General features: G+C 38.0%; 1 protein-coding gene across 1 annotated transcript in view; it reads left to right on the forward strand.

Moving 5' to 3' along the window:
• LOC149110692 (uncharacterized) overlaps positions 1-14,970 on the forward strand; it is a 148,908-nt gene that overhangs the window by 83,264 nt on the left and 50,674 nt on the right. Inside the window, exons 17-23 of the mRNA XM_089292104.1 lie at positions 1,325-1,472; positions 4,094-4,266; positions 4,783-5,100; positions 5,807-6,091; positions 9,422-9,569; positions 10,696-10,856; positions 11,929-12,246. Of these exons, the coding sequence (XP_089148230.1) occupies positions 1,325-1,472; positions 4,094-4,266; positions 4,783-5,100; positions 5,807-6,091; positions 9,422-9,569; positions 10,696-10,856; positions 11,929-12,246 (1,551 nt within the window). The remainder of the gene's footprint in view (positions 1-1,324; positions 1,473-4,093; positions 4,267-4,782; positions 5,101-5,806; positions 6,092-9,421; positions 9,570-10,695; positions 10,857-11,928; positions 12,247-14,970) is intronic.

Consider the following 14,970-nt stretch of genomic DNA (forward strand, 5'->3'; position numbering starts at 1 on the left):
AGGATTAGTTCCTGATGCCGTCACTTCACTCTACACCCTCGGATGTGTACTGAGCGCTAACATCTGTTTTCGTAATGGAAGAGATCATGGGAAAACAAGTAAGTTACTGGGATTTGTTACCCCTTGAACTACAAGACTAAATTCAAACTCTTGCTATCCACCAATATGTTAAAGATCGCCTACATATGGGATGGGAAGTGATCCATGACAGTTTCAGACCTTGCGTGCTTTGTGAGAAACTTTTAGACTCCCAATGCATGGTTTTATCTGACAAAGTAGATTTTTTATTACGCCGATGGCAATTTAAGATATCAAAACAACCTCATCATTTCTTATGCGCAGTGCGATTCCAGGGCTTAATGCTCTCCTTAAGAGAGGGGGACCGGGGAAGCCACTGTAAGTATTTCATTGCGTATGCAGATGATGTAATCCATGTGACACATTCTCAATGGTTCCCAATGTTGTCATCGTCCCATCGTGCTTGGCCGTACCCTATATAGGTCAAACTCGTACCCAAGTCTCTCAGTCTTCATCATGGCCGCTTGCAGGAAGAACTTCTGTGCGTTTTGGGGCCAGACACTGTAAGTATTTTATCAATTTTCTAACGATTGTGTCGCCATGGAAATCCGTGAGACCGATCCCAGGCCTTTGTCGAGGCTGGTGGGCTGTTTTTCAACATGGCCGACTTTTCCTCTCGCTTCATGGGCGCCGCCATCTTGAATTTTTAATTCAGCTCCTGATTGGTTACCGCTCATATGAGCCACCTGTACTACTGCTTTTCTTATCCAATGAAAAACTACAAGGTTGATGTGTTGATTCTGATTGTCACAAGTTATTTGCTTAGCTACTGCACAGTAACACACTACAGGTTTACTTGCATAGGCAAATTTGATGCTTTTTTTTCGCACTGTGATCTTAGCCCATCTTGTGGGATTTAAAACACCCCAGTTTTGTGTAACCTGACGTGTCTTCTCCTGCTCTCTTTCAAAACATTATTCAATCAGTTAGGCACAACAATCATGTGAGAACAAACACTTACTTAAAACGTTCAACGTCGTATTAATTTATAGTCTCTCCCAAAAGGCTCGATTCAATCAAGGTGTCTGGCTACAGTTTTTACTGGACCATTCCAAGCTCTTTCGATGAGCTTTTGACTAATAAAATCGAATCAATATAAAAATTACGCCAGTTATTGGAAATAGATTGAAAAAAATGACAATTGGCGAAGCAGATGTAATATTGAAGAGCCAGTTAACTAAATCTGTTTTACCAGCAAGGACGACCAGGCAAACGTTTTTGCAATTTTTGTACATCAATTTTACAGCTTGTGGACAGACCTTCAATGGTACAACAAGTGAAATCAATGTAATACCCTCATACTATTCGGGAAATTGTGACTGGAAAATCCATTCACCGTTGGTGAACTCAAGCGTACTTCTGGTTTTTCAACGTTTCCAAATGCAGTACTGCTGGTAAGAACTTTGGATCATTCCATTATTGTTATGAACTTACTTCCATGTGGTTGTGTTACCACAGGCAGCTCAGACGTACTGTATGTGGAATGAATTTGTACACAACCGAACCATAACATTTATGTCTTCAAATCTTCTGAAACAAACGATAATGCTGAGTGCTGTATTTCCCGCGCTCTGTTTACTGGGCCGGGAGATAAACAATAAATAAACAAACAAGGTGTTGGTGAAAAATGGCTTTGAGCAAAAGGCTAATAGCCCGTGTTAATTGTTTATGTAAATTGAAATAATGTATAGCTATGAGCAAAGGCCCATAGCCACCTCATTACAAAATTTTATTGAAGAACTTATATTGTCTTACTTCAAAAATAAAGATTTGTGAGGGCAAAACGTAGACAAAGGCTACTAGGGTCTAAAACAAGCGGCCAGCCAACGGGGAGGAGGTGGGAAAAAGCAATCGGTGAGCTCCATAATTCAAACCAAAATTTTGAAAACCACATGGAAGCGCTAAAGGGTGATACGTACAATATTACATTGCCTGAGCTCTGCCCCGTGACCACAGCATCGTGACATTATGTCACACAATACACTAAAACTCTGGATATGTCTCTAGTAACTTCAATCATGTGAAATAGAATCGTATTGAAGCCATAAAAATCCTATTTGTATTAAAAAGTATTACCTTTATGTAATAGTTCAAAATAACTCCTGTAAATATAGCACTGTCTGTTTCTTTGTCAAGTGCGAACCACTTAACCACAGCCTTATTTACTTAACAACGACTATAGCAACTTTTTCTAGAATTCTCTTTAATAAATAAGTTAGACAAAAAAAAATGAAGAAGAAAAAAATCAAGTCAAATCGTCCTTGCACGTAGATTACAAAGCAGCGACCCAGTTATTATTTAATCATGACAAGCGCTATTAGAACTGAACTCCGTGAAACACACGGATATTTCAACAGATTTCTAAAGTCGAATTCGTATAAGAGCGAAATATTCTTCCAGTTTTCGGTTCAAAAGAATCGATGCTATTAAAACATTCCGTAGCTGAACAGAATTAATAGGTCACAACCTGTTAGTATTCGAAACTTGATAGAATTTGTCGCTTAGGCTTCCAGTTGAGGTGCATGTCAAATGAAAACGTTTTTTACAGGTACAAGCATAATAATAGTCTCAACCGTATGTTCTGTCTTTTGTACCAAAATGCAGCAAACTTGCTAAAAGATTCAGTTTCCCATTCCTTCGAGTTGCAATAATCAGCATCTCCGACTGAGTGATTTGGTGAGAATGATTGAAGTTGTCCGGATGGAACCACGAGCCGAAGGCGAGTGGTTCCGTAGTAAACTTTGAAAATGTTATGACGTAATTTATCATAAATAAGAGGGCAGACGCGTAGAAAACTGACGTAAATTTGTTTTTTACAATAACAAGACCAAAAAATCGTCAAATGCCGGAAATAAACAAGGAGAAAAGACGTTGTAAACTTGCCGTAAACAAAGATAAGTGAATTTTATTCAAAACGACGCGAACATTGTCAATAGCTTTCCGCTCTTTTGGATTGGCTACTTAAAAAAGTCCAGAAAATTTCATTGGTTACAATGACAGGTGAAAGCTTGCATAAATTACAAGTTTATCCGTCTGTACTCTTATTGATGATGAAAATGAGCCAATCAGCGCGTGAGAAATTAGGCAGTTACTGTAAAAAAGTCAGTCTGTCAGAGCTAAATCGACTGTTTTGAATGTTTACATCTTTCGAATACTAAAAGCGGGAACGGCCTTATTCTGCCGGAAAGCCGATCGAAAACACGCAATGTCGTTTTAATTATCCCGTAAATCTGGAAACATGCAAAGTCCACAATATTGTTCAGCCATTTGAGGTCAGTAATTATCATTTGTTTGTTATTTCCACTTATAACCGGAAAAATTGCCAGTTTCAGTCTTTCACAGTCTTTCAGCCGTTTAAATAGCACGTCGAAAGATGGCATGTCGAAAGATGGCATGTCGAAAGATGGTCAAAGATATCCCCTATGCACGTAACACTGGAAGTAGATGTAAACGGAATTTGTTCCCTTTTTGCTATCAGAGGTATTATCCACTATAAAAAAATTAAAGGCTGGCTATAAGGCCAACTCGACGCGAAGCTCGATAAATTCCAGAATAATCAACAGATCCGTTCCAAATTGCGATCAGCTGAACCATGCATTCCTTGATTTCCTGTATATTGGTTGCTGGCTTCCAAAACCTATCGCGTCTGCCCGAGAACCACTAATTTATCACCAAATTTGCTTGACCTATGAGCTTCGCCATGTACTCTATTATCGATGATTTGCTTTCCTCCAAACGGTAAGTCGTGGTCATGAGTCGCGCGGTTGTTTATAAATTCGTTACAGAAACATTACGCCTGGGCTGCTTGTAGAGTTAGTCGAACAAGAAGTGCATTTTTTGTTCAGAGGGTGTTTTTCACACCTTTCTGCCTTAATTGATTATTTATCGTTGAAAATTAAAAATGTAATGTGTAATGGTAGTATATCCTGTCAAAGTTCTACAAGGCTGTAGGCTGAGTTGAATTTATTCATCAAGTTCAGAGCGGTTTTTGTGTGTTTCTCCCTGGTGTATTTAGGTATAGTTATGTTACAACTCGCAACGGCCAAAGTAGGGACCTTTGCGGTCAAGAGGAACCATTTGCAATTCTCATTCCAGGAGGCTATGCCCATGTCAGACTTTACGTGTACTATTATTATTATACGACATTGAAGGCCTTGTACTTTGTGATGAACAACACAGGCTTACATGGTAAGTTAACCGTTAGACTAACAATATACCAGGGGTATTAAAACTAACTGTTTTCAGTCTCATTTGCTCTTTTTAACGCAACACAATATGCAGAAAATACATTTTGCTACATTAAAATTTCTATGGTTTTCGACCAAAAGGAAGAGACTATTTGGAATGGAAGTATCACAAGCCTCCGGAATGCCTGTTACTTAGATGCGACCGAATATCACACGTGAAAAAAGAAGGCTGATTTAAGAAAAAAGACAAGCAACGAAAAGATACTAAGGCAGGTGTTTCAGAGAATGAAAGAGGAAAAGGTGAATTAGTTGTTCTACGACAAGAGGAGCAGTAGGTCTGTAGTCTTATGATAGCTGTGACAAGAAAATCTTCACAAAATAATCGATTGGCAATTTGTTGAAATTTATATGCAACTGCGTGTGTATCAGCTGAAGGTTGCAGTGTTTTGAACTAAAAAGTTGTGGTCAAATTACTTCCTTACACTAACAACGTGTTTCATATTTGTTGATTTTCTAGCTTCATATCAACGTGACTGGAATGTCACAGTCGGCAATATCAGTTCTACAACAGTCAATGTCAGTTGGTTGCCTTTGAATACCAGCAACTTAAATTCCACTGACGTATATGGTTATGTAGCTGTTTGCATACGCAGAGGTAGCAGTGACATTCTTCCGTTGAGTGTAGAAAATGCTTCATCTTCAAATACCGTGGTGCGCAATCTGAAACCCTACAGCAATTACGAAGTCAAGGTTGTTGCTCTCCTCAATGATCGAGTAACTAAAGTAACAACACTTAAAAGCAGCGAGAAAACTGACATACGTACGAAAGAGGGCGGTATGTAATTTTGGTATTCATAACTTATTATCTTTAAACCGCAAGTGGATCATGTTTTCTTGTAAAAGCGGTGAGCACGAAGTGAGAAAAGCCGAAGATAAAAAGGGCAGTCGGAAAAAATATTTAAACAATAGATCACCATTTTTGTGAGTTTACAGGTGTAATAATCCCACGCGTGATGTTGAGAGAACACGGGAAAAGCTTGTAAGCTTGTTAGTTGGGTTTTTAACGGAGTTGCTGGTTTCCCCCGCCTTGGCACCTTCGAAAGCCCACGTCGTAACCACGTTAATAACCTCCTGAGAAATTAAATACCACTTAAAAATTTGTTTTCTATTAAGCTTGTTCTAAAACTTTTTAATTTTCTTCTAAGAAATAGGTCTTAGAATACTGAAGAAAATATATAAAATAGGATCTCAGTCTTAGAACGTTTTAAGTTAAAATCAAGGTTAGGTAGGTTACACTGTTGCTTCGCTTTAAAATATTATTTTAACACCAACTGATATTAGCTGGTAGTACCTGTATCGATGAATCAACCCATAAGTGTTGCTTATTTTACCACTTACTTCAATTAATCCATGGTGTCTATTGAGAATTTTGTGGCTAAACGCTGACCGCTCCCCTAATTACAAACTATTGCTGTTTTTTTTTATTAAGAGAACTTTGTGTTTCACAATTGCATCAAACCAAATTTTTCTTTGTCGTTTAGTTCCTGGTTTTGTTCCATGGGTGTATGGATACGATCATGGTTCCAACTCTCTCAAGATTTACTGGTCTCCTATACCTGAAGAAGATACTCATGGAGTTCTTCTTGACTACGTCGTGTATTATAGACGTTATGGTTCCTACGAGAGCTTCACCACTGTCAAAGTGAACGCAAGTACCCGAGTATTGAGGATTACAGGTCTGTCGGAGGCCACGACTTATGAAATCAAAGTTGCAGGTCGTACAGCTGTTGGAGAGGGTCCTTTGAGTACCACATATGAGAGCACAGGTTGATAGCTGTACAGACATGTTTGATTTGTCCATTACTTAATTGTTAATTTTAGTTTGCGTTGTTTTGGTTTCGTCTTTATCTATGCCTGTGCAATATATAGCCAAAGTTAGCCCACACATACGGAGTTCACGGGCTACGTCACGCTTTTACCACTTAGTACCACTTAGCTGGAGTTCTTTCTCGGTAAACTCAAGTTCTGCCTCTCGGTCATGATTGTAAATAGCCAGCTGGTCTGCCTTCCACCTGTTAGGATTTGTAAGATTATTGTGTGTCGCTGATATATTGTTTCTTTTAGGTTAATTGGCATACCTGAGAATTAGCTTTGTGTAGCTAAGTGTTTCAGGTGCTGTGATCTGCGTAGTCTTAGAAATAAGAAAATCAACGCTGTTTGGCAGAAAGGGGGAATGTTTCCAGGGCGATCAAAAACCAATCACATTGGGGGTTTTCTTAAAGAACCAATCAAATTGTCGGTTACGAAATGGGACGGTATGTTGTTAAAACAGATTGCACAGTTTAGAGAGGTAAATTTTACGTCTCTCAGAAAGTTACTTTTTCTGTAACCCCCTCTTTTTTGTCACCAAAGAGGCTCTCAAGTGTTGGGAAGGGTTATGTGACAAGAACACTTCCCAAACTCTGCAGATTTCGAGGCCTCTTATAAAATTCATACTTTCTTTGAGATGTCTAGTTGTTTCACCTCCAAAAGTGTCTTCTCGTTTAGATGGCTTTTAAAATCGATATTACTTGGAATGTCAAAACCGAAGAAACTATAATTAATCTGATCAACGCTAGCAACAGAATAAGACCATGTTATAGCATTAGATTATTCTTATTATGAAATGAGTTCATAAAAAAATTACTCACCAATCCGCTTTCACTGTTAGGTACTATTTCAGACGGCATAATTTAGCTCTCTTGCGGAAAAAGCGCCATTGAAGTTCTTAAAAACAAAGCTACTGATCGAATTGTCCAAATCAAACCTTGATAAAACTAGGCTGAATATTCTTTTTTTGCTGAATATCATAACTAAACTTGTTGGATTAGCCTAATCACAATGCTGGTACTTGCGTGCCTATGTTTTGTCACGTTATGATCTTAGCCCATTTTGTGGGATTTCTCGTCGAGATTTGTGGTAAAACACCAGAGTTTTCTGTAGCTTGAACTGTCCTCTTCCGCCCCTTTTAAAACAATATTCAACCAGTTAAGCACAACAATCGTGTGAGAACAGACACTTCAAATGTTCAATGTCAGTCGTATTAATCTATAGCCTCACCTAAAGGGCTTGATTTAATAAAAGTGTCTGGATACATTTTTTACTGGACCATTCCAAACATTTTCGATGAACTTTTTACCAGTTGTCTCTTAATCGGATCAATATAAAAATTAAAAATAGATTGAAATTTGGGATAATATATTTCATGGCAATCGATATTTCCCTGGAAACAATAAATTCAAAAAAATATGAAAATAGATAATACATGAATTTTGGGTGAAGCAGATGTGACATACAAAAAACTAGCACAATGTATAAGCACATGGCAAATTACAGAGGTGTCAAACTCGACGAAGCGACATGCAGATAACAGCGGAAAGCATTCAGACCTATGACATCCACAAGCTTGACATACCACGGTCTAACGGCTCAACTCTACTTAAAAATTACTCCTTATAACACAACGTGAAGTGCCCTTCATAAACACAAATGAAGCAACAAAAAGGTCTAGTGACCGAACAGAGAACGACAAATTAAATGTACAAATGTCACGAACCGTAGGAGTCGTGTAGGGTAGTCAACCCCATTTTACACTTTCATTTAAAAGTTTCGTCCGAAGTATGAAGCACAAATATTATTATTATTATTATTATTATTATTATTATTATTATTTAAATATCCCAAAATGTTTTGGCAGCGCTCGAAACCCAGTGTAAAACATGTCCTGAGTGTTTTCAGCTACGTCCTTCAGTGACTTCACTAGAAGCCCGACCTGGATCCCACTGTGCTCGGTCGTGGCAGCAGAAAGCACAACTTTAAACGCCAGTAGAAATGCGGGAATTTTATCAATCGACATAATTTTTTAGCTGACTAATGGGAAAATTAGTAGGTTTTATCAAAGGAAAAAAGTTTTTGTGGTTAGTTGTACTTTAGTAATTGTCTAAGTCTAAGTTGGAGTACCTGCAATACATTGTTTTGACATTTATTTGTAGCTTGGTTTACCCGTGTACTTGACTACGTTTTTTAAGAGTATCAATAGTATCACTTCTTTTTAACAGCTAGTGAAATAGTTGATAAGAATAAATGATAATACTAACTTTGTGTTAACAAAAAAACCTTAAATCCAAATTTTGCGGAATTCCTGGCGTTTTTGGACTTGCGCTGGATAGATTTCTCAAATTTATCACCAAGAGAATCATCTTTTGAAAAATTTGGCCACGTTATTAAACATGCGTAAAGACTCAGTGAATTTTACAAAGTGTACGAAAATTGATGTGCAAATTAAGAGAGAAATGTTTTACCAGCAAGCACTACGAGGGAAACATTTTTGGTAATTTTTGTACATTTAATTTTAGAGCTTGTGGGAGGACCTTCTGTTTTGAATTCCGCCTTTTTTTTACCTTTTGAAGTTATTGTTTTGCGTTTTGTATCAGATACTTTAGTTAGATCTCTCCTAATTAGCTTATACAATTTATAGTATTATATATTGGTGCTTTCGTTTGCTTTTTTAACAACAACAAAACATGCAAACATACAAGGTTCTTAATAATAAATAATCTTTAATGAGGAGGCCTACGTTACAAATTTATCTACAGAAGGGTCCTCTATTAGGATTAAACAAAAGCAAATCTAGTAAATATGAACTGGATTTCAATAAACTAATATATAACTATACAGAACTAAAAATATAAACGTATTAAATGATCAGAACAAAAGGAGGCAATATTAAAAAAACTATGCATTATACTTACTATATTAAACGAAAAATTAAAGTTCGGCTTTGAAAATGCCACTCTTCGCTGTCTCTATGGTTGGCGATTCTCTAAGCGTAAGGCCTAAGGAGTTCCATATATCTGCAGCAAAATTTAGAGTGGTCTAATACCGCCATCTTCTAGGAGCCGATGGTTTCCGAATATTATGCTTAGATCTAGTATTATAATTTAAACGAGTGCATAAAGAGATTTTTTAATGGTCTTGTAAGCGAAAAATAGCTCGGTGTTCTGCCCTTTGCCGTTGTAAAGGCTCCCAATGGAGCGTCGCTCTTGAGAACATGTTGTTCATCATACAAGGAAGACGAGGAAAACGATTTTGTAATTTTTGCGCATTTTATTTTACAGCTTGTGAAGGTATCTTCAATGGCACTGCAGGTGAAATCAATGCAACGAGTGCATACTATTCAGGAGATTGTTATTGGGAAATCCAGTCACCGTTGGTGAACTCAAGTATCCTTCTAGTTGTTGAACATTTCCAAACGTGGTATTGCGGGTAAGAACGTTTGATTATTCCATTGTTGTCATGATCCTACTCCCACACGTTATTACTAGTTTTAGCCGATCGCGATATGAATCCAAAAAAACCAGGCCAAAGCGACAATCGTATGCTTTGTCTTTAAGGTCTGTCGTAGATCATGTTACCAGAATGTCCCCTGCGACATTAACATGAGGAAGATTTTGGTTCACGAAATTGCTTTACTTTTCTATAAGAACACAAACCTACCACAAAGCCAGATTAACATGTGATCACAAGCAGTACTAAAAACTGACCTAAATTCACCTACGCTACCAAAATATATACGCCACGCGCAAATGCAAAAATGTACAAACTATGAAGACTATGAAAACCCAATAACGACCAATTAAGTACTTCTCGCACTTGTTTTTTTATGAGCCGTTTAGCCCTTTATTTCAAAATTGTTATTTACACTCCAGACCTACAATCATGATATTCTTTCAATCTCATCGTCCTACTTAATAAGCAAGATTCTGTGTCACACCAATGCGTCGGAATCGACGACAGGTATTTTTTATTTGGATGGTTTCTTATCAAAACCAAGAAATGAAATTCCATTGATTTCTAGTAGACAAGCATTGCGTTCTATTGCAAACTCACGAGTGTTTGGTTTCTGCCTCTTTACCCATTCACTGTTAAACCACTATCGTATATTCGTTGCTACTGAAGGTTCCACTGCCCTCTAAGCCCTGGCCAAACGGACTCGTAAGTAGTCGCAAGTAGCCTTAAGTTGAACTTGCGCAGTTACTTGCGGTGGGTGGCCAATCGGGTTCGCAAGTTTCCCGCTAGTACACTCAAGTCGCCAAAAAAAAAAAAAAAAAAAATCACATTTCAAGGTAGACATATCCTGTATTTCATTGGCTAATGATAGGTCAACTTGCGTTGACTTGGGTCGGGTGGCGAAACGGTGAAAAAGCTGCGTCGACTTGCATGCAAATTTGATATCGACCAAAGTAAAGTAGACCCAAGTTTTCAACTTGCGCCTCAGTATTTGCAAGTCCGTTTGGCCAGGGCTTTAAGGCGATGGACGATGCTGTAGGCTGAGTTAAATTTAATAGTCAAATCCAGTGGATTACTTTTGTTTCTTCTTGCTGTATTTTAGGTATGGTTCAGTTGCAACTGGTAACGGGCAACGTAGGTACTTTTGTGGTCAGAAGGAACCATTTGCATTTCTGGTTTCGGGAAGCTATGCCCTCGTCAGATTTCGCAGACGTTATTATTATCAGGCGTCATTGAAGGCTTTCTATGTTGCGATGAACAATAGTAAGTTAACCGTTAGACTAATAGAATAGTGTTAAGACATGTCGGTTAATAGTAAGCACAATACTATTTTTTTCAGGAAACGGGCCTGTTCGAGAAACAATTTGGATCATCTTCAACGAGGGACGCCAATAGTGCAAACTGGGAAACGTACCATTAACTCAGTTAGCTCAATTAGCTCTAATCAATTAGGTCTAATCGTTTCAACAGAAAAGAGCGATTTCCTTTTAATAATACTACTCTTCACCACACGTAATTAATAGATATGACGGAACGAAAGAACCTTACAATGAGAAAAAGTCTTGATAAATAACCTTTTGTTTATCATGATTGTTAACAAACCTAGAAATTTCTACGGCAGTTTGTTCTTCGCCTTCCGCATTTTATCATCTGGAAGTACAGAATGAGTTGCAAAACTTCCAGGCTTTCTCTCTTAAAGCCATTTAATCTCTTTTTGCTGCTCAACTTCGTTTTTACCAGGAGTATTAAAACTTAATGTTTCCTGTCTCATTTGCTTGTTTTAGCGCTACACAAAATGCAAAAGATTAAATTAACATTTGCTTTTTCTCCTGACGATACAACTTGCGTTTAAATGATGTGCTTTCGACCAATCAGGAGGGAGTATTTGGGATGGCAGTATTGTAAGGCAGGAGAACGCCTGACATTTCTGTCTGCAGCCATTAATTTTCCGTTACTTAGAGGCGACAGAATGTCTCATTATAGGATCAAACAACAGAAAAAAAAATGGATTGGGGGAATGATTTCAGAAGTTATGAATGTTAATGACACAGGCAGTGAAGATATACTAAAGCAGACATATCAGAGAGTAAAAGGAAAAAAAAAGTGGGTTAGTTGTTCTAAAACAAGGAGAACAGCATCTCTTTAAAGAAGGGACCGGCACGTCATCAGCTCTATGATAACTGTGACAAGGAAATCTTTACAAAATAACTGTTTGCCAGTGTGTCACAAGTTGCCTTTGTCATACAACTATGTTTGTATCAGCTGAAGGGTAAAGCGTTAGAAGTGAAATGTTTCGGTCAAATTTACCTCCTTACACTATTTGTTAATTTTTCAGTTTCATATGAACACAGCTGGAACGTCACAATCAGCAATATAAGTTCTACAACAGTCAATGTCAGCTGGTTGCCTTTGAATAGCAGCAGCTTAAATTCCACTGACATATATGGTTATGTAGCTGTTTGCTTGCACAGTGTTAGCAGTGACATTCTTCTGTTGAGTGTAGAAAATGCTTCATCATCCAATACCGTGGTGCGCGATCTGAAATCATTCAGGAAGTACAAAGTCAAGGTCGTTGCTCTCCTCAAAGATCGAGTGACTGGTGTAATAACCTTGAAAAGCAGCGAAGAAACTGACATATATACTAAAGAGGGCGGTAGGTAGTTTTAATACTGCCAAGTTATTGTGTTTAAATTGCGGGTACAATTAATTCCAATTATCCTCTGAAGAACGGCAAGTGAAGAACACTGGAAGAAAAAGGTGCAATGGACAAAAATACGATACTATACTGAACTGAAAGAAATGTTATTTATACCCTGAGTGGGATTTGAACACACGTTCCAGGCCCTATTAATCAGTCGGGTGGGATCACCACTACTCTATCAGGACTAATATAATATGCTTGAAACACGACTAATTGTTAAAAGTACTGCACGGAGAATCCGTGAACCTCCCTGGCAAGTATTTCGTCTTTCAATGCGATGAAACTAGATTGACATTAGTTTTACCACTTTCTAAATTGAGATGAATCACGAGGGTTTCAGAATGAGAACAATTTTAGTCGTTTTTACTCAGAAAAAGTCATTTTCGGAGTAAAGGTAGGACATTGACTTTCACTCGTTCGCTCGCTCCTTCCTTCCCTCCTTTTATTCCTGTTAACTTTTTAGAAACTCCGCTGACCAGTATATAAAGCAGTGGCCGTCGGTTTCCCCCAAGTCGGAAAAGATTTATTCACCAAGTGTTTTGTTTCTGTGGCAATGTTTCTTATTCGTGGATCATTTCTGCACGGTTGATAGCGCATGGTTTTTAGCTTGAAATTCTCACTGTCAAGCCAATTTAATGCTGTTCTATGGTATTAGCGCCGCTACCGTTGATTTTTTATCGGAAAACAAACGCTGTGTTTTGGGAAATGTTTTTTTAAGCATTGAAAAGGCAAAGGCTCTGTTTCGGTAAAAGTTTTTTATATCCGTTAATAAGAAAAAAAAAAAAGTAAACCTCCTCTCGCTTGTCGAGCGATCACCTACTCCACTGCGCCACATCGATATCCGTAAAAATTTGGTGAAACGTATCCATTGTATTGCTTTCTACAAAAACGGTGGTTGTTAGAACAGCAGGCGGAAGAGTCGCGCGAAAGTCCTACGAGTCGATGGCTTATCGTTCAAATAGGTCGTCGCTGACCTCATTCAAGCGGAGGTGAATCACTGTCTTTCTGGTAATGTTTCTCATTTGTACTAATTCGTGGAACTGTTTGGAAGTTTGACAATGGCGTCATTCGTCACTCAATGGAGCTGGCGTATAGGGAGACTGTACAATTCGATGTAAGCTTAATTTCGAAAGACTACGTTCGGACATAAGCTATGAATGAACACCAATTGTTTAATTGGTACAAAAACTCCATTCTCAGCCTTTCGTAAATCATTATCCGAGTTCAGTGGCTCAATTCCACTTTGATTCATGAATTGTTTACACGGTATAGGAAGAATGTTTTGTGTTTGTGTGTGTGTTTTTTTTTAACCTTGATTTTTTATAACTCATTTTCTGAGTTCAGTGGCTCACAGCCACTTTGATTATATAAAGCGGCATTTTTATGCTCGCAAATTTAATTGCTGGACAGATTTTTGAGCGACGAAGCCGTGAACGATACCATATAAAAACGCTCCCAACCGCTCTCCAATCATTAATCATTTTATCCTTTCGCCGAACTCGTCGACACGTTGTTCTTTTATAGCATTAGTTTTGCTGACGAGATATATGTTTTACTAGTTTAAAGCTACAGGACATTTCACATACCGTAAAGTTCCAAAAGCTACGGTGCTCCTTACTTTCGCACTAAGGAACCTTTTGCTGGTGTTATTTTTGGAGGGTCGCGACTTTCAGGGGCTTACTCCTTTCTGGTAGCTATATACCTGTATGTAGGTCGATCCATGTCTAATAGGAAAATTCTCATACTTCTTTACGAAAGCAGTCTTCTCTTTTTTAAAAAAAGAAGTAAACGTTTGAAAACTCGTACTCCGTTCTCAATCTCGCTCCTAAAGTTCCTTAATATATTGCCTGTGGAAAAAGGGATATTTAGACAAATCGATCCAGTGCGCCTGTTGTTGTTGTTGTTGTTGTTGTTATTGTTTCTTAATTTAAGTTACGTTTCACGTCGCTACTTCGCTACTTTCGTGGCGTTGTTGCTAAGGGTCGCCACTTTCGGAATTCGCTAACAAGAGGAAAATTTTTTCGCTAGACGTGCTTTCTGGCAGGCAGTACTTTGTGGAAGTAATAATTTTTCGAACCTTTAGAATATGAAAGAAATGAATGCAGGAAATATTTTACTTGTTAGCGAGCGACAGCTTTTGCTTTATCCTGAAGCCGGAAACCGTCCGCCCTATCACTCACCCTGGTGGGAGAGTGTCTTTTCTTCACCCGTTAACGATGGGTTAAATCCCCCACTGTTATGGTAATGGAATTTCGAAAAGTCCTTGGTGTATTCAGAACCTGTTACCGCCATTATTCTGAAATGCCCACGTAGGATCTTTTTAGGATGGATATGATAAAGCGTATTCTGTTAAAATTGATCCAAATTTGATTTGATTGAAAAAAAGTGATTTAATTCAACCTCATAAATGTTCTATTTCAATAGATCTTAAAGCGTGTTAACAAACATTGTCTCAGCTGAATACCTCTTTCCTTATTTCCGGAGTATATTGTTTTAAATGCCATCAAATATACAAATGTGTTACAATTAGAAGTATATTACTGAAAGGATAGAAGTGGATTACAGTTCAATCTATTTTCCTTCCTTCCCCACTTTTGCCATTTTTTCTTTCTTCTTAATGAAGCAAGTTTACAGCAAGCCAGCGGTCATACATATTTCAAAACATGACATATCAGC

The sequence above is a fragment of the Orbicella faveolata genome, unplaced genomic scaffold, assembly GCF_042242905.1.
Source record: "Orbicella faveolata isolate gen_17 unplaced genomic scaffold, um_ofav_v1 contig_24, whole genome shotgun sequence".
In the NCBI taxonomy this organism is placed as follows: domain Eukaryota; kingdom Metazoa; phylum Cnidaria; class Anthozoa; order Scleractinia; family Merulinidae; genus Orbicella; species Orbicella faveolata.